Below are 24,156 nucleotides of genomic sequence, written 5' to 3' on the forward strand. Positions count from 1 at the left end.
GGGAAGAGAGGAGAGGGAGGGGAGGAGAGGACATGTGGCAGAGTTGCCTTTTTCCAAAGTTTAGTTACAGGTGGTTAGGCAGCTAGGGAAGGGTCTCTGACAGTTGAGCTAAGGCCAGAGTGAGTCACGCTGCTGCATTGGGTAAAGTTCTTCCGGTGCTGAGGTGGGACCGAGTTCTGGCAAGGAGGGTGGTGGTCGCTGTGGCTGTGACCGGCTGGGGAGGGCCCTGGGGCACAGGTCTGTTGGAGAGAGGCAGGGGTCACAGGTGAGCAGACACACCTTGCAGCTGTGCCTTGAACACACAAAGTGCCCAGGGAAGCCAGAGGTAGATAGATTCACTCACAAAAGCTGATGCTCAATTGTACCCAGAGGGGTAAATGGTAAATTCCAAAAACAGTGATTTGACATCCATGCCTGGTGAGTTCCAGAACAGGTTTCTAGTTGGGTGACTGTGATTATTTAAGTAAAGATTAAGCTGTGATCATTGAACACCAGCCACATTTCCTCTCAAGTCAGTCATTGCAATCGAATGTCCCAGACCACCTATCTTGATCCTGCAGAGCGCTTGGCATCTGTTCCCTACAGACAAGAGAAATATGAGCTGGGTTGTCGTGGCTGGGATTTGGACCTGAATGATGTTGGTAAAACGGTGGTGGGATGTGTCAGCTCCATCTCAACCCTGGGCTGCCTGCAGGTGGCAGAAGTTCCTTGGATGGAGGTGGCCGAAGCCTCTGTGTACCGCAGATGGCTCCTGGCTGCGGTGGCAATGGCGTGATACAGTGGGTGAGTGCAACAGATTCAAGGCAGCCCTGGCAGATTGGAAAGTTGGGCTGAGACCAACAAGATGAAATTCACCAAGGATGAGAGCTAAAGCCTGTGCTCGGCTCCAAAAACATCGGTTACATAAGCACAAGCCTGGGGAATACGGTTAGACGGGAGTTTCTATTGAAAGGGGGTGTGTGCAGTCCCATCCACTCCTGGCTAGTTACTCCGTCTGAGGAGGGGTAGGGGGCAGGGTTGTGAGTTCAAGGACAGCTTAGGCTGAACAGTGAGACGCTAGCTACCGGAAGAGGAGGAAGAGAGAGACAGATGGAAGTGAGGGGAGGGGAAGGAAAAGAGGAAGAAAAAGAGGAAGGGAGCAAGAAGGGAGGGAGGGAGGAGGACGGGAAGCCTGGTGGTTTTGTCCCCTTAAGTAGAGAGACTTAGCCAGAGGGAAGCCTGCTGGGTCCTCTGGGGGAGGCCTTCCTTGTCCTAGGGAAATAGGTTGTGCTGAAGAGGTAACAGTGTTAACAGAGGTTAAACGTGTGGTTAGATGAGGACCATGCAGAACAGCAGCAGAGAGATAGTGACAGCCAGACAGAAGAAGGAGAGAAAGGTTGTTTGGGGCAAGTGTTCAAATGTGGGGTTCAGCAGCTGAGGAGGATCCAGTTCGCCATTCGTGAAGCTGGAACCAATGAGATTTTCTATGGAAGAGAGATCTGCTCCCACCTCTCTGCTGGGCGACTCTTAGAGAAGAAGGGGGGTTTATTACCCAGGGAAGGCAAGTCCCTCCCCCTCCCCGACCAAAATAACACCATTTATTATGCCCATGTTCCTGTCAGAACCGCTGTGTAGACCAACGTGGCCTCGAACTCACAAAGATCTGCCTGCTCTGACTAAAAGGTCGTGTCACCACGGCGCCCCCACACCCCACATGTCAACCACACTACTAGGTAGAGATAATTATAATTGTCATTTTAAAGGATAAACGAGACCAAACGCGGCGGCTCACATTTGAAATCCCAGCACTCCGGAAGGAGAGACAGGAAGATCTCCAAGATATCAAGGCCAGTCTGAGTTACCTAGTGAGTTTCAGATCATCCTGTTTTATTTATGTATTTCTTTATTTTAATTTTATTATTATTACCTTTTGTTTGTTTGTTTTTCAAGACAGGGTTTCTTTGTGTGGCTTTGGAGGCTGTCCTCGAACTAGCTCTTGTAGATCAGGCTGGTCTCGAACTCACAGAGATCCGCCTGCCTCTGCCTCCCGAGTGCTGGGATTAAAGGTGTGTGCCTCCACTGCCAGGTCGTCCTGTTTTATTTAAAACAAGGAGTGAGGACCGGAGAGCTGTAAGGAGCATGACTTGCCCAGCTTGTTTCTGAATGGGAGACTTGAGAGAGGTGGGGGGCAGACACGACCACAGGTCTGCTTTCCAGTGCTGGGGACCGCAGTCTCCTTAACACTGCGGAACCTTCCCGTGGGACAAGGGGATTCTCACTCTTGAACCACACACAGCCCTTAGGAGTAAGCAATAACCATTCTCCTACTGTCCCCCTCCCCCAATTTTACACCACATCCCAAGAGCTCACGAACCCCAACCCGGGTAATTGCCCCCTAAACGCTGCGCTCCCTTGCTGTTTGGAGTCTTGGGTTGCTACTGGGTGGGGAGCTGCTGGGTGGGCTGCAGGCCGAGCGGGGCCGCGAGGGGGCGGTGCCCGCAGGGCCGTCGTGCCGGGCGCCGACTGTAGGGGGCGCTGGCGGCCGCTCCGGGCGGAGACAATCGCGCCGAGCGGGCGCCGTAGCCGGAGCGGGAGCCCAAGCCCGAGCTGCGCAGAGCGGTGCAGAGCTGGGGCTGAGCGGGGCCGGCCGAGCGGGGCCGGGAGGCAGCTATGGACCGCTAGGGCCCGGCCGAGCCCAGCAATGCCGCCGCCGAGTGGCCCCGGCGTCCTCGCGCGGCTGCTGCCGCTGCTGGGGCTGCTGCTCGGCGGCGCCTCCCGGGCTCCCGGCAAGTCTCCACCGGAGCCCCCCAGTCCTCAGGGTGAGTCTCGGCCGCGAGGGGTGGCGATCGTGGGCCTGTGCCCGGTGATCGGCTACCATCGCTGGCCCCCTCTTCACGGTGCTAGTGACTTGGGGTGCATTCTGCTCCCAGGATGGGGGGAAGGCGACCCGAGATCGGTGCTTCTGGGAGGGAGAATGGGGGACTGTTTGCTGCGGGGGTCTTGGGGAGACACAATGGGGAGGGCGAGGGTCTCCAGGATCGGCGCCACCGCCTCCTCCGACTTGTTTTTCTGCCTCCTGGTCCTCGAGGCGCTGCAGCCAGAGCTATTGTCTGCGGAAGACACCCGCCCAGGGGCGGGCTGGGGCGGGCGCCCGCTCCGCAGCCCCCCGCGGGTCCCTAGCCGCGACCCAGGCTGGGTGGGGGCGCAGGCATCGGCTGCCACCCTGGGCCGGACGGGGGCTGGGAGCTTAGAGCTGGGCTGTAAGGGGGAAGGGGGAGTGGGTGAGGCTGTGGGCGGGATTGACTGCTCAAATGGGGTTTTCACCCAGGAGCCTGACAGCTTCCAGCCAGCCCCCCAGGTTTAGAATTTGGGGTGCATCAAATAAACACTGATCAGCGCATACAGGAGGGAGGGGTTTCAGTAGGAAGAGGGCTGAGGAAAGGGGGTAATTGTGATTCCCAGCTTAAGGCACATGGCAGGGCTGTGGTCGCGGAGCCATGCTGAGCTGGCTGACTGGCTGCAGGCTGTACCAGCTGAAAGGGCAGGTGTCTGGGTCCTTGTCCAGCCCGTCTCTTGCTACTGCTCCCCTCTGCCAGCTTCCAGATCTCTCCCTCTTCATTTCACTTCTCTCCCCCAAAGGAGGAGACCCTGGCCCTCTTAAAGCCTGGCTCAGATGGGTGTGTGAAGAGGGGGTAGGGCCGGCCTCTGCGGTGGGAGCTGGAGACCCTGACTCCACAGCTCACTCCTGTGTTCACTGGGCTTCCACCCTCCCTCCCCATGCCTGCCTTCCTCCCCCGCCTTTCAGGGTCCTGCGCCCCCACCCCACTGCTGCTGCTCCTTCCCCTGCCTGTGGCTTCATCCTGAAACAGTGCTCTTCGTTCCTTACACTGCCCCCAACACACACACACACACACACGCACACACACATATACCTCATACACACACACATACACGCACACACACACACCAGAAGCTAGCAGGAAAGGCGGCGGGGGGGGGGAGGGAGGGGGGAGCGGAAGGGTCTGGTTGAGGGAAGTAGGGTCCGGATGAAGGGAGGAGGTCGGATTTCCTCCTGGAGTGAGGCAGGGCCAAAGTGGAGAGACCCAGATACCGTATGGAATGTCAGGCTTCGAGGGTAGGGAGGGATTTCCCTGTGCCTCAGTCTCCCCCTGATCTCCCAGGGAAGAGGCCCAAGCGTCTTAGGAAGCTCTGCCCACAAGACTCTGCACCCCAGGGGAGGGAGGGCCCAGGGAATTAGCTGGAATGGAGCCAGGATGGGGGCTCTCTCGGGCAGCTGGCTGGGAGCCCAGGCTGCGGGGAAGAGGGGGAGCCGCTAGACACCTGCCCCACCTCCCAGCTTGGCACCGATGCTCCTCAGGCCTTACCTGCCCACCTCTGTGTTGTTTCCCCAGGCCCCTCCCCTCCCCGGGCCCAAAGGCTTCCCTCAAGTGACGAAATTTCAGCCCCCTGGACCCCGTATTCCCAGCTGCTCTCTCCAGCTGTTCCGAGCCTAGGATAGGGCTGGGAGTAGCCAGGCCCTTTTAGCTTCTCAGAATTCCTGCTGGGGCAGGAGGCTGCCACTCCTTGGAGAACCAGAGTGGGAGTGGGCAGAGTGGGTGCCCCACCCTGAAGAACTAGACTCTGGCCTAGCCTGGAGAGGGAGGTGGGCTCTGGGAAGGGCTGGATGGGATGTCAGGGACAGGCGTGGCTTCCTGCATCGGAAGCCTGAGATGAGACACCTGTCCCTGTGGAGTGTCAGGGTCCATGAAAGGTCTTCTTGAGGGTCTGTGGCTGCCCACAGCCCTCCCCTTGCCCTCTCTGCTCTCAGCTCCAGACTCCTCTCCCGGGATTTTCACCCAGCATCCTCACTTGTTTCCTGGTTCACCTATGGCACTCGTTGGGAAGGCAGGGGTGGGCATGGTCTGGAGGGAGAAGCTGCTGGGAAGGGTCAGATAGCAGAGGCCACCTGGGGAAATCCATGAGGGTTACTCAAGTTCTCATCACCCCATCCACGCCCAGCACCTCACCTCCCCTCTTTAGGGCTGGCCAGGTTACCCTGGAGGTGGGGGTCACAGATAGCCTGGGAATCTAGAAGTCTTACGCTTCCTCCCTAGTCCCCTCCACACTACTTTCCCTTGGGCCTGGGTCTGCTTCCCTGGCAGTCCTCACCAGGGCCCCAGCTCTCTTGCTTGGTCTCCTGGGAAGAATGAGGGCGTTGCCATGGTGACTGACTGTAGCTGACCAGCCATAGACTTGAGGGGAGGGATCAAGATACTTGTTTGGACTTAGGAGCTGGGGCAGATCCCTAAATTTGAAGGGAACCACATTTTTGGAAAGGATCCTGGAGAGAGGGTGAGTGATAGGGATGACCTAAGACAGCTTAGGGTCTAGAACTCAGTGGGACCCGGCTCCCATCCTCCCTCCAAGTTACCTGATCTTGACCTGAAGGTCCTCATTCTCCCCTGCCTCATTCTCTCCCTTTCTTCTCCCCTCCGTAGACACCGGTCAAGCGGTCAAAAATTTATGTTCTGGAAGTAGATTGCTAGGCTTGGAGCTCAGATTTCTCACTTAACTGTAGGGCAAGAACTTACATTTTCTGAGCCTTGATGTTTTTATCTGCAAAATGGGCTGAGAACATATGTTTAGCAAATATAGCATTTCTTTGGCTGTAAGATATATTCTTATTTCAGAAACCAGTAAGAATGGGGAAAAATGCTGTCAAATGTAATGATGACATCATTCATTCCAGACACTGCCTGGGCTCAGAAATGTGAAGTGTACATGGGTTAGAGCTGGTGAAAAGGAGATAACACTCCCTCCCGCTCGGACTTCTGGCTTTGGCAGAGAGCGCAGCTCCCTGATAGAGGTCCTCGGTGAGGGCCTGGATTTGATCCCCAAACCTCTCTCCCCCAACTCCCCCTTCTCATCCTCACTCCCTTCACCCCGTCTTCCCACAGAGATCCTGATCAAGGTGCAGGTGTATGTGAGCGGAGAGCTGGTGCCCCTGGCCCGGGCCTCAGTAGACGTGTTTGGGAACCGCACTCTGCTGGCTGCTGGTACCACGGACTCGGAGGGCGTGGCCACACTACCCCTCAGTTATCGCCTGGGCACCTGGGTGTTGGTCACTGCTGCCCGCCCAGGTTTCCTCACCAACTCCGTGCCGTGGCGTGTTGACAAGTTGCCGTGTGAGTGGAGCGCAGGGGCAGGTGGAGGGGGTGGGCATGGGACAGCAGCTGACCCACCACCAGCCCCTTCCCAAAATAGTCCTTGGGGGTGGAGGGGGCAGCTCCCCAGCAGCTGCTGCCTGGGCTGGGGCTTACAGAAGGGGCCGGGGAAGACGGAGCCGCTGGGATACAGATGATGGGGGCATCCAAGGAGTGCGTCTTCTAGAGCTGACTGACAGGCCACCCTGCTTGCAGTATATGCTTCAGTCAGCCTCTACCTGCTCCCGGAGCGGCCAGCCACCCTCATCCTCTATGAGGACCTTGTGCACATCCTCTTAGGCTCTCCAGGTAAGCTATTCCCTGCTGTTCAATTCATAGCTCGGCTCCCTTCCTTGATCTTGACCTGTATGCAGGGACCCTCTGCTTCTTCACACCGTAGCTGGTCGTCCTTGGGCAAGTCACTTACCCTCTCTGAGCCATACTTTATGCATGTATAAGATGTGGAAGGAAAATACTTACATCATCAAATTCAAGTTTTAAAAAATTGCATCAAATGTGCTAAGAGGTTAAAAAAAACAGGTGTTCAATAAATATTTATAGTTTATTTGGGGCTTTTTGTGGTTTCTATTCTCCTCCAATTCCCACCTCCCTATCCTGCTTATCTCCAGTGGATCTGCATGTACTTGTCATGCATTACCTGGTGCCTGGCTGTTCAGAGGCCGTGAGGGCCTTCCGCAGGAGCTGAACACCTACCCAGTGGCCTGGAGCAATGCTCGGTGTCCCTTGTCTTCATGCACTGGACTTCCATCTCAGCTCATATGCTGCACCTGCCCTGTGCCATGCGGGGGGGCCGCGTGCTGGGACACAGGGGTGGGGGAGAACAGACCCACAGCCCACCTCATGGTCAGAGGCAGTGGGAAGACAGACAGACACCCTTGCAAACCCTGGGAGAGGTACAGAGCAGGCAGACAGTGACAGAAACGCCCCTTGCCTTTGGGGGAAATCCGGTGAGGCTTATAAAGGGAGCAGCAGGCTGTGTGGCCTAGGAGTGGCAGGTGAGCTGAGCAGGTACCTGGCTGGAGAGAGAGTTAGGTGAGCCGGCAGGAAGAAGGGGCAGGGAGGCTCGGTGCACCTCTGAGTACCTCAGACCTGTACTGCATGGGCTTGGGAGTGGGAATCCTTACTGGCAAATTGCTAGTCTGCCACCTTGGTCTCACCGATGCCCCCCAGGTATTCTGAAATGTCAAATGGTCTTTGTTTCCCCAAGGCTTCTGCCCTCTCAAGGCTCCCACAGCTCTTTGTGAATTGCAGAGCTCTTCAGAGATCTGGCCAGACCCTCCAGGACTCAGCAGTAGCCTGTGACTCCTGGGTCTTTCTCCTGCATGTCCCTAAAACAATCCCACTCTCTTTCTCCCTTACCCTACAAAACTCCAGAGGGTGGGCCAGGCTCCCGACATTTAGTAGTAAGGGATGAACTTGTGTGCAGGGATGTGGGGGACAGGGACAGGCTCCAGGATGATGGCCCTGTTGCTGAAGTTCTGGCTCCATTTCTGAATCTATAAAATGGAGTTGATACCTCAGGAGCTGTTAGGCTAATTAAGGAGTTTCCTATACATAGCCTGCTTAGGACAGTATCCAGCATATTTTGAAGATTAATAAATGTTACCTATGATCACATTCAATTGGAATTCTGTTTATATGCCTGCTCCCTCGGCCCCAACACACACACGCAGTAAGCTAATGTGTTGTGTGTCTATCTAAATGGAAATGATGTGGGGCTGAAGAGATGGCTCAGTGCTTAAGAGCACTTGTTGCTTTTCTTTTTTTTTTTTTTTTTTTTGTTTTGGTTTTTCGAGACAGGGTTTCTCTGTATTGTTTTGGAGGCTGTCCTGGAACTCACTCTGTAGACCAGGCTGGCCTTGAACTCACAGAGATCCACCTGCCTCTGCCTTCCGAGTGCTGGGATTAAAGGCGTGCGCCACCAACGCCCGGCTCACTTGTTGCTTTTCTAAGCACTTGGATCCTATTGGGTTCCCAGTACCAGCATAGTGCCTCACAAACTCCCTTGCCCTAGGGAATCTGATGCCCTCTTCTGGCCTCTGAGAGCACTGCACACAAGTAGTGCACAGACATACATACAGACAAGATACTCATACACGTAAAAATAAAGGGAAATATATATATATTTTTTTTTGGTTTTTTGGAGACAGGGTTTCTCTGTGGCTTTGGAGGCTGTCCTGGAACTAGCTCTTGTAGACCAGGCTGGCCTCGAACTCACAGAGATCCATCTGCCTCTGCCTCCCCAGTGCTAGGGTTAAAGGCAGGGGATTGTCTCTTAGTCAACTCCACATCCCAGGACCTAACTCAATGCCTGTCACTCAGCAGATGCTATTAGCTCAGGGCATGACTGTGTGTGTGTGTGTGTGTGTGTGTGTGTGTGTGTGTGTGTGTGTGTGATTGAGTGTATTTCTGTGTACTGTGTGCATTCAGGAAGCCATGGGGATTGGAAGAGGGTGTTGGGTCCCCTGGAACCAGAGTTATAGGTGGTTGTGAGCTGCTTTGTAGGTGCTGGGAACAGAACCCAGGGTCTCTGCATGAGCAGCCCAACCCTTTAAGACATGACCTCTTCTCTTCAGTCCCATGGCCCTCATCATTTTATAGGTTCATAAGGAAACTTGAGAGAAAGCAAGTAATTTGCAGAAGGTCACACAGTCACCAGACAGGGCAGTTTCAGTACCACATCCCTTTGAGCTAACAATCCACGGTTGCCCATTTTTCTGTCACCACCCTGGCCTTTTCACCTGGCCTAGCCCAGCGGTTCCCTTCTTCTGGATGTTTGCATTCTGTTTTGGTCCGGGTCAGTCTACCAGAGTGCCCGCTTCCCATCCAGGTGCCCGTTCACAGCCCTGGGTGCAGTTCCAGCGCAGAGCTGCCCGCCTGCCCGTCAGCACCACCTACAGCCAGCTTTGGGCTTCACTCACATCTGCGAGCACCCAGCAAGAAATGCGGGCTTTCCCTGCCTTCCTGGGCACCGAGGCCTCCAACTCAGGTAGGCCATGGGCTGAAGGTAGGCGGGGACTTCCTTCCCTAGGGACTTAGCCCTTAGTGCCAGTGTCCTTTTCCCCCAGGCAATGGCTCCTGGCTGGAGTTGATACCCCTGGCCGCTGTGAGTGTACACCTTCTAACAGGCAATGGGACAGAAGTGCCGCTCTCAGGCCCCATTCATCTGTCCCTGCCAGTGCCCTCAGAGCCTCGTGCCCTGGCTGTGGGCACCAGCATTCCAGCCTGGAGATTTGACCCCAAGAGCGGTAAGTGAAAGGGCGGAGCTGCAGGAGGTGGGGCTTAGGTGGGAGGTGGGGCTTATGTGGAAGGTGGGGCTTAGGTGGGAGGTGGGGCTTAGGTGGGAGGTGGGGCTTAGGTGGGAGGTGGGGCTTAGGTGGGAGGTGGGGCTTAGGTTAGAGGCTGCAGAACACTGAGTTTGATGAACTCCTCTGGCCTCTTCCAGGACTGTGGGTACGAAATGGCACAGGTGTGATTCGGAAGGAGGGCCGGCAGCTCTACTGGACTTTTGTCTCCCCACAGCTGGGGTACTGGGCGGCTGCCATGGCCTCCCCTACGTCTGGTGAGATTGGTTGGGCAGTGGGCAGTGGTGGGTGGGAAGGCTGGGAGAACTCAGGCCTTGTGGAAGGCAGGAAGGGCATCCTAAGCCCTTGCCTGGCACAGGGCTGGTTACCATCACCTCAGGCATTCAAGACATTGGCACCTACCACACGATCTTCCTGCTGACCATCCTGGCCGCTCTAGCCCTGCTGGTTCTCATTCTGCTGTGTCTGCTGATCTACTACTGCCGGTGAGTGCTCCTGGGACTCACCCCGCCTTCTCTCCCAGGATCCCTGCACTGGGGTTCCAAAGATGCAGGAAGCACAATTCTGATCCCCACCGTGCTTCCCGGAAGGAACGGCAGAGCAAGAGCTAAGACCTGAGAGGCTGGTGGCTTTAGAGAAAGGGGTGACAGATGGCAGGGCCTGTGGGCCTTGCCCATTGCAGAGACTGCTCCAGCCAGGCCAGCTCTCACTCCAGGGGACCCCCAGAGTACGCACTCCCAGCTCTCACTCCAGGGGACCCCCAGAGCACGCACTCCTAGCTGGCTTCATGCCAAGCATTACCAAGTTCACCCCTTGAAGCTGAAGGATGAAGTGGATGTGTTATCCTCTTTCTACAAACAGCCTTCGGGCATCATATAGGCCCCTCCCCGCCCCGCCTATCGTGACTGTTCCAGGCATCATCCACTATCCACGCCGCTGTCCTCTTTATTCCCTGTGTTGGCAACTGTGGGGGTCAAGGAGACTTTTGCTTTCAGCATTTCTGAGTCCTGTCTCTTTCCAGGAGACGCTGCTTGAAGCCAAGACAACAACACCGCAAGCTGCAGCTCTCCGGCCTCTCGGACAACAAACGAGATCAGGCTACGTCGATGTCTCAACTCCATCTCATCTGCGGGGGACCCCTGGAGCCTACATCTTCGGGAGACCCCGAGGCCCCGCCCCCAGGCTCCCTACACTCGGCCTTCTCCAGCTCCCGGGACTTGGCATCCTCAAGAGATGACTTCTTCCGTGCCAAACCGCGCTCCGCCAGTCGTCCGGCCGCCGAGCCTCCTGGGGCTCGCAGCGGCGACAGTGCCGGGCTCAAGGGCGCCCGCTCCGTCGAGGGTCCTGGAGGGCTGGAGCCAGGCCTAGACGAGTACCGCAGGGGTGCGGCGGGGGCCGCGGCCTTCCTGCACGAGCCTCCCTCGCCGCCGCCGTCCTTCGACCACTATCTGGGCCACAAGGGGGCGACCGAGAGCAAGACCCCTGACTTTCTGCTGTCGCAGTCGGTGGACCAGCTGGCGCGGCCGCCGTCCCTCAGCCAGCCCGGCCAGCTCATCTTCTGCGGCTCCATCGACCACCTCAAGGACAACGTGTACCGCAACGTCATGCCCACCCTGGTGATCCCCGCACACTACGTGCGCCTGGGCGGCGAGGCGGGCGCCGTGGGAGTGGGCGACGAGGCCACCCCCCCGGAAGGCTCGGCCGCCGGCCCCGCGCGCCCTTACCCTCAACCCGACGCCCAGCGCCCGCTGATGCAGGGCCACGCGGGTGCGGGGGGAGACGGCGGCGGCGGCGGCGGCGGCGAGGGCTGGGGCGGCGGGCGCTCTGCACCCGTCAGCGGCTCGGTCACCATCCCGGTGCTGTTCAACGAGTCCACCATGGCGCAGCTCAACGGCGAGCTGCAGGCCCTGACCGAGAAGAAGCTGCTGGAACTGGGCGTGAAGCCTCACCCGCGCGCCTGGTTCGTGTCCCTGGACGGGCGTTCCAACTCGCAGGTGCGCCACTCCTACATCGACCTCCAGGCGGGCGGCGGCGGCCGCAGCACGGACGCCAGCCTGGACTCCGGCGTCGACGTGCACGAGGCGCGGCCCGCGCGTCGCCGGCCCCCGAGAGAGGAACGGGAGCGCGCGCAGCCGCCCGCGCCGCCGCCGCCGCCCGCGCCCCCGCGCCTGGCGCTCAGCGAGGACACGGAGCCCAGCAGCAGCGAGAGCCGCACCGGCCTCTGCTCGCCCGAGGACAACTCGCTTACGCCCCTCCTGGACGAGGTGGTGGCGCCCGAGGGTCGGGCAGCCACGGTGCCCCGGGGTCGGGGCCGCAGCCGTGGGGACAGTTCCCGCAGCAGCGCCAGCGAGCTGCGGCGCGACTCGCTCACCAGCCCGGAGGACGAGCTGGGGGCGGAGGTGGGCGACGAGGCAGGCGACAAGAAGAGCCCTTGGCAGCGGCGGGAGGAGCGGCCGCTAATGGTGTTCAACGTCAAGTAGTGCGGCCTGGGGGTCGGCCACCGCCCCTGCCGCCAGTGCAGGTCCCCAGAGTGCGTGCCCCGGGGTGCTGCGGGGGGGGCACACGCGCTCATAGCCGGTCAAGGGCTCAGGGACCTGTTGACCCATCCGTGGTATGTGCTGGGGGAGTGTCTTGGGAAGGGACCCTGGATCGGCCTCTACCAAAGGAGATGGGAGGGGCCGGTCCCCCATGGGAGGGGCTGGGAAGGAGGACGGGGTGGGAGCAGTGCCTGTACAAATGTGGCTGTACATAGAAAGATCTATCGTGGGACAGCAGGAGGGGCAACCAAACCTCAGCTGCGAGGGTAAGGGCTGGGAAGGGAGGGGCGATCTCTGTGGACCCTTGGGAGGGGAGGGGTGCTGCTTGGATGTCACAGGGCTGGTGGCTGGGGCGGTCCTGGGGACTAGGGGGTAATGTGATGGTGACGCTCTAGACACAAAAATACAAAGCTGGTGAGGCTAAAGCTGTATGTGTGTGTGTTCCTAAGGAGGGTGTTGACACTTGAGGACCCCAGAGCATCAAATCAGACACTACTAAGAAAGTGTACAAACTTTATTAGAGCAAATACACGCGCGCATGCACGCGCGCGCGCACACACACACAAACAAGCTCGCACAATACCTGTGGATTGGGAAGAGCACCTGGCCATAGGTTCACAGAAATCGGAAGAAATGGCAGTTTGAAATGGGGCTTTTGCCAAACCCTTCTTTGCATAAAAGAAGGTCTTAGTTTGAGGTCCCACTTCCCATGGTGATGGGGCGGCTCAGAATGGGTGGCTCTAGGGGAAGAGGTGCTTTAGGGAGGCCTGAGTGATGGATACCCTCTGAACAGGGTCCCCAGGGCTGTGGGGTTCTTTAGTCTTTAGCCCCTCCTTATAGCAACTGTCTTGGGGCTGGATCCGTCAAAAACATGTCCCAGCGAGGGGTCTTCTTTCACAAACACTTGGTTCCCTTGGCCGAACAGTGGAAGCCAAAGGGGCAACAGTGACGCCCATCTGTACAGCAAATGCCCTGGATGGTCAAGGGAGAGTTAGTACTGGACAAGGCAGAACCCACCCCACGGTGCCACCCAGCCCCAGGGTCGGGGGTCACACTGACCTTCAGGTAGGGACAGCAGGCCCAGCTTCCTTGGCTGTCTCTACAACAGGTTTGGCTGTCGTGGCAGTAATGCCCTGCCCCACACTCTATATCCTCGGCGTTAGGGTCAAAGATCAGGTGGGCGGAAGCCTGGACGGAGTTGGCATACTTCTCGCAGGTCCTCGCCTTCACGTTGCAGATGTACCCGGTCGGGCAGCAGTGCTGTCCATCTTCACAGCACACAGCCTGGGAGCGGCGGGACGGCATCACACTGCTGTGCTATCCCAAGAACACAGCTCCCGCCCCCCAGGACAGTGGGTGGAGACTCACATGGGGTAACTGGCAGCAGGCCCAGCTTCCTGTCAGGCTGGGACAGCAGGTCTGCCCCACCGGACAGCTGATGTGCTGGTCACAGCCCATATCTCCAGTTTGGAACAGAGTTGTCCGGTGAGCGGGTATCGTCTCCAGGCCAGCCACCATTCTGTCTCCCGACTGACAGTACCCCTCAATCGTACACGTGAAGCCCTGGGGGCAGCAATGCTGGCGGTCTGCGCAGCAGACAGCCTAGGGGTGGCAGAGAAGAGTGTTCTGTAGAGGAACCGTCAAAATCCCTCTCCTGCTCATAGACCCTCCGCTGGGGGACAAATCACAGCCCGGGGCTCCACCCTGGACTAGAATGCAGAAGAATAAAGCAACGGGACTCCTGCCACCCAACTGCTCAGGCCAAGATGCTGTCCCCACCCCCACACCCCTGTCCCCCTACCCTTGTACCTCTGGGACGGGACAACAGCCCCAATCCCCAGAAAGGAGTCTGCAGCAGGTATTATCAGGAGGACAGGAAGTCAAGTCATCACAGTGGACGTCACCCTTGAAGGCTTGTGGTTCTGGCAGGCTGAGGGGGGCTATGACCCTCTTCATCCAGGGTACCCGCAGGGCTCCCATTTCACAGGTTCCTGTCTCTATGTGACACTGAAACCCTGTCGGGCAGCAGTGTATATGGTCCTCACAGCACACAGCCTAAGGTGGACAGAGAAAGGCTAAGACACACCGGAGCCAGGCTGGTTGCCCCCCCCCCGTTTGATCCATATGCCCACTGTCCCAGGTACCTCGGCAAACGGACAGCAGCCCCAGGCCCCGGTGGTGAGGTGGCAGCAGGTGTATCCATCCGGGCAGCTCACCTCCGCGTCGCACTTGACCTCCCGCACTGTAGGCACTGGGACTAGGTGTTGAGGACGGAGCACATGGCTATCTCAACCACAGGATGCCTCTGCCCCCATGCAGCAGCCATCAACACGCACCCCCACATCCGTCCCAGAGCTGAGAGATGAAACGGTCTGTCCCTGTACCTGGGTATCCAAGCAGCTTGGTCAGGAGGTCCGTGGTGTAGTCCTTGGATAGGCACTTACTCTGGATCAGGTCACACACAGTGTCCTGGGGACAGCAGTGCTGATGGTCGGAACAGCAGATGGCCTAGGTAGGGACAAATACGGGACTCTGAATTCCAGTGTCCAGTGTCTAGAGAGCCAGGCTGACGGTCTACACTGCCCGAATCCCCCACTAGAGGGCAGCACGAGCCTTAAGGCTTCCAGCGATCAGCCCAGTTCCTAGAGCCCCCTTGTCTAGGACCAGCTGGCTCCGGCCCGTCACTCACGTTGGGAATTGGACAGCAGCCATACTTCCCCGTGGGTAGCTCACAGCAGGTAGAGTCATCAGGGCACTGGGTCTGTGCATCAGGGCAGACCACTGAAAAAGGCAAAGCCGCTGAAAGAGAAATGAGACATGAGGGAGGGGAACTTCTTTTCTAGCCACACCCTCAAGTGCTTGCTAGATGGTCTCCCCGCTCCTCACCTGCCCTTTGTGCAGGAAACTTCTTCATCAGGGCCTGGGTGCCCGAAGCCGTAATGCACAGTGTGTGAACCAGGTCACAGGAGGCCCCATGGGGACAGCAATGTATTTTGTCTTCACAGCAAGAGGCCTGACAAGAGATGGATGGTCCATAATCCATCTTCATCAGACCCAGCTCCCAGCTGTACCCCCCACTACTCGCTAGTCACCCCCGTTTCCCCATATCTGTACCTGGGGCATGGGGCAGCATCCCCAGGAACCATCAATCATAATGCAGCAAGTAGAGGAGTCCGGACATTCAAACTGACTCCCGGGGCACTGAACAGCCCTCATGGTGTTATCTGCAGACGGGAGAGGCCAGGATTCCACCAATCCAGTCAGGAAAGGCTACTCCCAGCATTGTCACTACAGACACTGCAGGCCCAACTTCAGAAGGCCTAACAGCTGGTACCGGGGCTTAGGCGACGGCCCAGGATCCCAGCTCACCCGTGCCACAAGCCAGCCCCTACTTCAGAGACATGACAGAGGCATCCGGTGAAAGTGGGCGGGTGTTAAGTCACTCCAGGGTGGCCTTTCCATGTCCCACACCACCTGAAATTCTGCATCCTTGTCTGCCCCTTCTGCTCTGAGAACCATCCCTCTGTTCAGAGCAGAACAGGAATCAGGGCCACCCAGGCAGAAGAGCTCCTGGGCATTTCAGGTACCACATGATGCCCACCCTCCCCTCCCTCCCCACCTGCCTCCAACCCCGGTGCCCCACAGCACCTGATACTCTGAAGCAGGATGTCCCATCCGTACTACAGTGGAAGCCCCGGGGACAGCAGTGGTAGCCATCACCACAAGATACACCCTGTGGGACGCAGAGAAGCTTGTGTGAGCAAGACCCTTCTGCCCGAGACTAGGGGAGTGAAGGAAAGAGGTAAACGCAAATCTTTATTTTTTTTTTTGTTGGTTTTTACGAGACAGGGTTTCTCTGTATTGTTTCAGAGGCTATCGGTCCAGCCTGGCCCCGAACGCACAAAGATCCGCCTGCCTCTGCCTCCCGAGTGCTGGGATTAAAGGCGTGCGCCACCACCGCCCGGCTGGTAAATGCAAATCTTAAGCACACACCCCATGCCAATTGCACCCTCACCTTAGGGAAGGGGCAGCAACTGGAAGTCCCTGACACAGTGAGGAGACAAGAGTAGCCAGCAGGACAGTGGTCATGCACCTGACAGGATCTACCTAGACGATTGCTCATCACCATAGGCAATGTGTCCTGGAAAGAAGCAATATGACATGTTCCGGAGGATCTGTGCCAGTCCGCTTCTGGCCAATCCAAGGTAGCCCTTCAAAAAGCCAGGCTGCCAGCTGCGGCATGAGACACTTACCAGAAGAGGGTTGCAGCAGCTGTAGTTGATTCCTCCTGGGTCCAGGCAGCAGGCAATAGGGCAAAACTGACCATCTGGACACTGTGTTCCAGTCGCCAGCCCTGCCACTAAGGCCAGCCAGCTCACCAGGGTCCACATGGTCTGCCTGCAAATGCCAAGGAAAGTTTGGCAGCCATCTTAAGCTTCTGCCACCTTCTATTCTGAGGCCATGCACTTCCCCATGCCCTGGCCAAAGCATGACATGCCTTGGATTTATTGAATCTTCTCAACAAGTGAGCAGGAAGGCAAGTAGATGCCTGAGTCAGCCCCGACCCTATGTGCATCACAACTGCACCAGCTTGTACACACTGTGAGCGTGAGTGCCGGTATGAACACAGGGGTTGATTCCCAGCCTAACACCCGGCACTACAGGTGAGCGGAGCGGAGTTATGACAGTCAGGAGGCACGGATTTATGGGACTGTGGGCTGGCTGGGGGGCAGAGGAGGCTTCAGCAGCCACAGGAGGACAGCCAGCCTCACCTCCCTGCCTGGTGCTGAACTCCCACATGTACTTTTCAAAGGCCTTGGGGAAATAGAGTTGTCAATCACATGATCATATGGGAAACCAGGGGTTGAGAAAGTTGTGAAAACGGAAGTGCAGTGGCCAGGGGAGTCTGGGCTGCCTTCCCCACAGGCCAGCCACTGCCTGCCCACAACTGTTCCCTCCCCACCCAGGGAAGGGCACACAGAGGCTGGGTTAGTCTTGAAGCTAACTTGGTACCCCAGCATCACCCCCCCAGCATCCTCAAACACACCACCTGTTTCTCCCTACTCAGAAAGCAAAAGTCAGCAGCCAGTGGAAAGTCAAGGTACTGCTTCACTGGTCCTCTGCCTCAGCAGGAGGAACCGAACCTCTCACTTCCCTAATAAGCTGTTCCCCGGCTCAGCTGGCCTACCCAGCAAGCCAGAGTGATACTCACTGGCCTACCCAGCAAGCCAGAGTGATACTGCCCTGCCTGCGGCAGCAAAAACAGCAATATTCAGAGACCCTCCAGGGAGCCACTTTGCCATTCCTTACTGTGTTTCTCTGTAACAACTATGCAAAGCAGGATTCATATTACTTTAACTTTTCAAATCCATGCCCAAGTATCAAGTCAGAGAAAACGGACTGTGGATATTGGACCTGGTTCATATGTCAACTGACATCCCTGCACATTGTCAGGGAATAGGCCCTAAATCCCAGAGACCAGAGGTCCAAACATAGTGAAGGGGCAGAGCATTTCCCAGGCAGGTGACCTACACAGGATGGAAAATAGGGTGGGTACAGCCGGGCGATGGTGGCACACACCTTTAACCCCAGCATCCAGAAGCAAAGGCAGGCTGATCTTTTTTTTTTTTGGCTTTTCGAGACAGGGTTTCTCTGTGGCTTTGGAGGCTGTCCTGGAACTCACTTAGTAGTCCAGGCTGGTCTCGAACTCACAGAGATCTGCCTGCCTCTGCCTCCCGAGTGCTGGGATTAAAGGCGTGGGCCACCAACGCCTGGCTAAGGCAGGCTGATCTTTGTGAGTTCAAGGCCATGGTCTACATAGCAAGTTCCCGAGCAGTCAGGGACAGATAAATCCTGCTCAAAAACAAACAAATCTATAAAAGAAAGGGTGAGTACAGGGACAGTGCAGAATCTGCCGCTGATCAATTGCCAAGGGCCTCAGAAATCGTTGGCTGTGCTTCAGTTCATCAGTCTCTGAATGCTGGTGGCCACGGAAGGCAAAATCCCAACAGCCAAACCTCAGAGCTTCCGATAGGCATGATAGACATGACTTTGACCCCAGCTCTTGGGAGGCTGAGGTGGGAGGATTATAAGTTCCAGGCTACAGGGTGAATATGAGGCCAGCCTGAGCTACGTAGAGGATCGCCCACCTTCCTTCTTTAGGTTTCAAGTGTCCTCTCCCCTAACTGAAAGAATACCCCAGAGGTCATCTCCTGGCCAGATTAGAATGGGGTAGGGGAAACCTAATTCCTTTCGTTGGGGTTAGAGAGTGGTGACCCCTCACCACCTCTACACCACTCTGTTGAAACAGCCTGAGGACAGGAGGAGCCTTTCAAGGCCCTAGCTTCGAGATCTTCCACTAGGTGGCACCCCCAAACTCCGAGTGTCTAGGGGAGATGAATTTCCCAAAAGGTGAGCCAATCCAGCTGAGGAGCAGGGAAAAGTGGCGGGGAGAGGCGGAAGTTAGCTCTCTCGCCCCCAATAAAGGAAGTACGGCTGATACAACCCAGGGATTCAGCCACCAGGCCCAGGTCTTGCTCCCAACCCCTCTGAGCTCGGGGACCAAGGGCGGCAGATCTCCACCCACTGCAGGCCGCCGCGAAGACCACTCGCGGCAACAGAAAGGGAAAGAGCCGGGACCTGGAGACAAGAGGTGGGAGGCAGAGAGAGAGAGAAGCTGGCCCAAGAGTGCGGTGGTTCCTGCTCCGGGGAACGGCCTGCAGCTTTCCGACATGCTGGGCAGGGGAGCCTCTTGTTGGGGGTGTCTACAGCAACTGCCCCCACTCCCCCCAAACGATAAACCCTCGTTGGTGCATCTGAAACCCCTAGGGGAGTTTCAAGAGGCAGGACTTCTCTTGTCTCTGAGCGGAGGCTCCAGGGCAGCCACAGTTGCACAGCAGCCTGGCCAGGCCGCTGAGCAGTAGCCAGGGAGATGTCTGCAACGGGTCCTCCTACCTGCTTCGGGGTCCGCGCTCCCTGGGAGGCTCCTGGCTGTCAGCTCCTGGACTAGGGCTTGGCTGCCCGGTGGCCCGCCCACCTCAGTTTCCATTAGCCATGGGTCGGGGATCCAGGGCTTCCATTGGTTACTTGCTTACATAGAGGCGGGACTGTCCAGGAACACTGTTTCTTTTCTACCCAATTCACATTCCTCCTCCCTTTCCTCTCTCTCCCCACACCCCAATTGTAGGAATCACGTGACTAGGCAATCATATGACACCATAGCCCGCCTCCCCCAGGGCAGCGCTTGCTTCTTCAGTGGCTTTCCTCCCACCTCCCCGGGTCCTGGCGGCGCCTGGCGAGGTGTTCTTTACGTGGGGCCTCGCGTACCTAAGGCCACCGACAGTTAAGAAGGCTGCCTGCGGGGCGCGCGTTCGAGGTCGTTTACAGGATAGCGTCCGCTTCTGGATCGGGCCATTTGTACATTCACTGTCTTTTCACGCGAGGCACCCAGGACTCGAAACGAGCTGAACGATGGTTGTGAGGGTAAAGATAAACAGTCCCCAGGTTTGGGTGGGAGACTGGCGTAGGGACTAAATCTAATAAATGTTCAAGGGCGACTACCAGGCATGAGATTGGCTCAAGGTGGGGGGAGAGTAGATGTAAATCCACGTTGAGCTAAGCCAAGAGATAGCGTCATGTTAAACTAAATCTGGAAGAATTTAAGAGTCTGGCTGGGCGGGACAGAGGTACTCAGGAAGCGGTTAGGGAACCAGAGGGGAAGTACAGTGTCTAGCTAGGGTTGAAAGCCACATTCAAGGTAAAGGCATTGGGCATGTGCCAAGTATGTGGCGTGGTGAATGCAGCAGGCTGGTGGCTGTCGAGGTCAAGAGGCCTCCTAGTTTCAGCTGCCCCTACCTTCCAGGAATTGTCATGGTGGGTCAATAGAGATTTTAGCAGTGGTACAGGTTAGCCAAACACAAGAGCCAGACTGCTGCGTGCCAAAGGGCCTGGCCAGCCAGAGACAGCTGACTGGAGACCTGCCAGGAAGAGGACAGGCCCCAGGAAAGCCCAAGGCTGGGCCTTGGAGGAAAGGCAGTGTTTGTGTGGAAGACAGGTCCTCTGACTGGGACCACCCAGGGGTGTGGGGACAGTCCTGCAAATAAATCCAGGACAGTGAGAGTCTTGCATAGAGAGGATTGGCAGCGTTGTGGGATTCCATGGTGGGCTTCTTAGGCTAGAGCTACAGAAGTCCCAGAAGTGGAGAATCTAGGGTAATTCTGTAATGGCTTAACTCCAGCCCCCACATCATTGCAGCTCTGGGAGTCAAGGTGTCCTGTGTTCCAGACCAGCCTCCAACTTGTAGCTGAGCATGACCCAGAACTTGTCATTTCCCTACCCCTGCCTTCCAAACTCGGAGATCGCAAGTGCAGCCATGTTGTTTCTGTGGTGTTGGGATTAAACCAAGGGCCTTGTATCTGCTAGGGAAATGCTGTCAACTGAGCTCCATCCCAGCCCCAAGACTGCCTCATAAGGAAAAAAGAATTGTTAGGGTCTGGGGCTGGTAAACTCATCAGGTAAAGGCACTTACCAACAAACCTGGCAACCTGAGTTTGATCCCTGTGACTCACATGGTAAAATCAAAGAAATGACTCCCGGAAGTCATCCTCTGACTTCTGACTTCTGCACATATGCTGTAGCGAGAGTTTACTCACAGACTTACACACACACACACACACACACACACACACACACTGGAACATACACACTAAAGTAAATAATAATGTGAAACAAAATTCTGGGGCTATAGCTTAAGTAATGGTAGAGATCTCACCTAACATGAGACATTCTGGGTTCAATCTGAAAGAGACAGACAGACAGACAGACAGACAGACAGACAGACAGACAGAGGGAGAGAGAAATAGGCTTGCGTATATCAGAGGACAATGACATTTTTGCCAGTCAGTCTCTCGATGTCTACCTTGGTTTGGGGGGGTTGTTTTTGTTTTTGAGACAGGGTTTCTATGTGTAGCCCTGGTTGTCCTGTAACTCCTCTGTAGATCAGACTGGCCTCAAATTCACAGAGATCCACCTGCCTCTGCCTCACAAGTGCTGGGATTAAAGGCATAGGCACTGTGCTCAGTTCTACCTAATCTTCTGAGACGACCTCAGTCACCCACAAAACCAGTAGACGGTCATTTCAGCCAGACTGGCCAATGGGCCTCCGGGGTCTACCAGTTCCCCTCCCCCACTGCTTTCAATGTGCACAGCTACCTCTCACACTTGCAGGACAAGGACTTGACCACTGAGCCATCGCCCTCGCCTCTGAGTTTTATCATGTTTTCTGTAGGGCTGGGGAATGTGGGGTAAGTGCTCGATCTCTGAGCCCCATCTCCAGTCCCCATCTTAAATCTTTAGACTGGGGATTCAAGACCCAGGAAAGCTAACGGCAGAAGCAAATCCAGGCCATACTTTTTTTTAATTTAAATATTTTAACATTTTTATTTTATTTTTTTTCTGAGTGCTCTGCATATGTATCTGCATACCAGAGAGGACATCATATCATATTATAGATGGTTGTGAGCTACCATGTGGTTGCTGGGACTTGAACTCAGGACCTCTGGAAGAGCACACAATGCTCTTAACCTCTGAGCCATCTCTCCAGCCCCCTGCATCAGGTCATCTAACACTGTTTGGGTGAGACCCACTCGATTGATAAAGGGAAATTTGGTCTACCCAGAAGTCACTGGCCTAAATTTAATATCGTTCAAAACACATCAAGGGCCGGGCGGAGGTGGCATACGCCTTTAATCCTAGCACTTGGGAGGCAGAGGCAGGCAGATCTCTGTGAGTTCGAGGCCAGCCTGGTCTACAAGAGCTAGTTCCAGGACAGGCTCCAAAGCCACAGAGAAACCCTGTCTCTAAAAACCAAAACAAACAACCAAACAAAAAACTACATCAAGGGACACACACACACACACACACACGTTACCCTTTGTTTTCCTACACTTTCTCTTGCTGTGCTTACTGTATTATGTCTGTGCTTATATAGGCTAGATATTACATATTTTGCAGACATTCCCTCCTATTGTTAAAATGTCTAGGTTTATCCAGTAACAAGACACAAACTGTGACTCAACGATCCACGTGGAGTTTATTGGTAGACAAGGAGGGAAAGGGGGGTGAGAGGTAACCAACCCGTACAGAGCAGAGAGAGAGAGATAAGATACGAGAGAGAGAGAGAGAGAGAGAGACAGAGAGAGAGACAGAGAGAGGAGTAATAAAGGAGATGAGATGGAGAGGAAGACAAGAGTAAAAGAGAGAGTAAAAAGAGAGCATAAGCAGGCAGGGGTCAGTCCTTTAAAGGGGTCCTTTGCACCTGCGTGGTTCTCGAAGAGCTCTGGGCTGGCCAGAGTGTTGCCTGAGTCTATCTTGCCAGGTAACAGGGCAGGCCAGAGTAATGCCTGAACCTTTCACCTACCAGCTGGCCACTTGTGTTTTGTGATGTTACATCATCTGAAATCTATTGATCAATCCTCTCTCTCTCTCTCTCTCTCTCTCTCTCTCTCTCTCTCTCTCTCTCTGCACGGGTTGGTTACCTCTCACCCCACTTTCCACTGCCTTCTGGGTGCCATCACACACCGGACTCTAAAGGTAAATGCCCTTTAGTGTAGGTAAGACTCATGCACAAAAATAAAAATAAAGTCAGTAATAACAGAAGCACGGCCCATGCAGCATTTGAGGCATACTTGGAAATTATCCACTGTGTGTCTGAAAGTGAAATTTCACTGGTGGCTTTTTATTTTTCTTCACTCTATCTGCTTAACCATGGAAGACCAAGGCTGAAGAGAGCATAAAAGCAACTTCCTATCCTACCCCACCCCTTCTTGGCCTCTCTCGCCTGAGTCATCCTGTCATGAGCCATTCTTTCTCTGGTTCCTCAGGTGACTGCCCTCCTCATGGGACACCAGAACAGCTGCTTACCAGCTGAGACCCCAGGACACACAGGATCGGATGAGTCACAGCCCAAAGGACTAGCTTGTCAGGGGCCCCTGCGTCCCCTGTTTGAGTGGAGTCACACGGGTATCCATTTTTCATGGTCGGGAGAGGTGGTGGGCAAAGGAGACTAAGATTCTGGGAGAAGGTTCCAGAAAGTCAGCCTGGAAGGAAGACTGGTGCCCAAGGCTCTCCTCTCTACAGAGGGGGGAACATGCAGTGGCATCTCGTTTCGCCAGTGGTCTTGGGGTGTTGGTCACTCTGATACAAACAAATCACGGAAGGCAGAATATAAATCAGGAGATATAAGTAAGTGCTTCAAAGCCCTTACAACTGGGCGCAAAAGGCAGAATTGTATGCTATTCTTACGATACCAAAATCTAATACAGGGGAAAATTTCACTACCTAAACACCTACATCTCCTTAACTTCCCATGTGGTGGTCCCATCCTGATTCACTTAACAATCAAAGCTGACTTTGGAGTTGGACTGTGGCTCTCTCCTTCTCTAAATCTAAGCATGTTGCTAAAAAAAAATTCAGAGTTTCTGTCTAAGAAGAGTCAACTTGTATGAGACAGAGGAAAACCAAAATCTAGGGACTATTATTGTCAAAACTCTGTTATCCCTCAAAAATTCTAATTTTCCCCATACTTATTTTCATCTTTATTGGTACCTTTCCTTGTATGCATGCCTATAAAAATTTAAACTTTATGTTTTGATGTTAATGTTTAAGTCTTCCACAGTGAACAATAAAATTTCCTAATAGCAATCTCTGAAGTCTCCAGAACATTGATTCCACTTGGTTCAAAATGATGTCTTTGAGCTAGTAAACACCTGTAAATGATTGATTTTGGACTAAAACTGCTCAAGACAATTTCAGATTAGCTAGTTGAGATGGTCTACCTTCTTACAACACACTCTAGTCAGAGCTTCTCGTAAGAGCTTCAGATAAGCCTCACCTGCTACTCAGAGACCAGCTTCAAATGTTGCAGTTAGTCCTCTTGAAACGTAACGATTGCCTTAGTTTTTTTTTTCCCTACAGGATCCCATAGAGATACTTCACCCCATGACAGCTGGAAGTAATTCTAAGAAAATGAAGCCCCCTTTCCCTACAGTTGGCTCAGATGGTGGTTTTCCTCAAACTAGCTCTTGTAGACCAGGCTGGTCTCGAACTCACAGA

At 55.3% G+C, this 24,156-nt stretch overlaps 2 protein-coding genes and 1 long non-coding RNA gene across 4 annotated transcripts; 2 read left to right on the forward strand and 1 right to left on the reverse strand.

The window, feature by feature from the left end:
- Positions 1 to 2,533: 2,533 nt before the first annotated feature.
- Positions 2,534 to 12,470, forward strand: Fam171a2 (family with sequence similarity 171 member A2). 2 transcript variants are annotated; one of them, XM_040749826.1, is made up of 8 exons: positions 2,534 to 2,798; positions 5,937 to 6,164; positions 6,399 to 6,491; positions 9,034 to 9,192; positions 9,272 to 9,451; positions 9,649 to 9,765; positions 9,888 to 9,993; positions 10,530 to 12,470. In XM_040749826.1, the coding sequence occupies exons 1-8, from the start codon at positions 2,681 to 2,683 to the stop codon at positions 11,986 to 11,988; spliced, it is 2,460 nt and encodes an 819-aa protein (XP_040605760.1). In that variant the 5' UTR covers positions 2,534 to 2,680; the 3' UTR covers positions 11,989 to 12,470. The 2 variants fall into 2 exon arrangements, with proteins under 2 accessions (XP_040605760.1, XP_040605759.1); XM_040749825.1 differs by having other exon boundaries at positions 2,535 to 2,798; positions 9,867 to 9,993.
- Positions 12,471 to 12,544: 74 nt separating this feature from the next.
- Positions 12,545 to 19,133, reverse strand: Grn (granulin precursor). Its single transcript, XM_013113477.3, has 13 exons — positions 19,000 to 19,133; positions 16,299 to 16,443; positions 16,061 to 16,186; positions 15,694 to 15,778; positions 15,160 to 15,269; positions 14,932 to 15,058; positions 14,735 to 14,844; positions 14,430 to 14,553; positions 14,190 to 14,302; positions 13,855 to 14,100; positions 13,414 to 13,647; positions 13,105 to 13,329; positions 12,545 to 13,017 (listed from the first exon to the last, which is right to left on the reverse strand). The coding sequence occupies exons 2-13, from the start codon at positions 16,434 to 16,436 to the stop codon at positions 12,940 to 12,942; spliced, it is 1,716 nt and encodes a 571-aa protein (XP_012968931.1). The 5' UTR covers positions 16,437 to 16,443; positions 19,000 to 19,133; the 3' UTR covers positions 12,545 to 12,939.
- A 156-nt stretch (positions 19,134 to 19,289) lies between these two features.
- Positions 19,290 to 23,745, forward strand: LOC121141526. Its single transcript, XR_005878455.1, has 2 exons — positions 19,290 to 19,527; positions 22,926 to 23,745. It is a non-coding gene; the product is annotated as an uncharacterized LOC121141526 (long non-coding RNA).
- The last annotated feature ends 411 nt before the right edge of the window (positions 23,746 to 24,156 follow it).

This window comes from Mesocricetus auratus, unplaced genomic scaffold (assembly GCF_017639785.1).
Source record: "Mesocricetus auratus isolate SY011 unplaced genomic scaffold, BCM_Maur_2.0 Super-Scaffold_100007, whole genome shotgun sequence".
Lineage (NCBI taxonomy): Eukaryota > Metazoa > Chordata > Mammalia > Rodentia > Cricetidae > Mesocricetus > Mesocricetus auratus.

What these genes read in the sequence shown, in the direction of transcription:
- Fam171a2 (XM_040749825.1), top strand. Translation starts at nt 2,681, where the DNA reads ATGCCGCCGCCGAGTGGCCCCGGCGTCCTCGCGCGGCTGCTGCCGCTG. An exon ending in GGAGCCCCCCAGTCCTCAGG is followed by an intron (nt 2,799 to 5,936) that starts GTGAGTCTCGGC and finishes GTCTTCCCACAG; the next exon opens with AGATCCTGATCAAGGTGCAG. An exon ending in CATGGCCTCCCCTACGTCTG is followed by an intron (nt 9,766 to 9,866) that starts GTGAGATTGGTT and finishes TGCCTGGCACAG; the next exon opens with GGCTGGTTACCATCACCTCA.
- Grn (XM_013113477.3), bottom strand. Translation starts at nt 16,436, where the DNA reads ATGTGGACCCTGGTGAGCTGGCTGGCCTTAGTGGCAGGGCTGGCGACT. An exon ending in ATCCTGCTTCAGAGTATCAG is followed by an intron (nt 15,270 to 15,693) that starts GTGCTGTGGGGC and finishes TCCCGTCTGCAG; the next exon opens with ATAACACCATGAGGGCTGTT. An exon ending in CAAGCTGCTTGGATACCCAG is followed by an intron (nt 14,303 to 14,429) that starts GTACAGGGACAG and finishes CTCAACACCTAG; the next exon opens with TCCCAGTGCCTACAGTGCGG.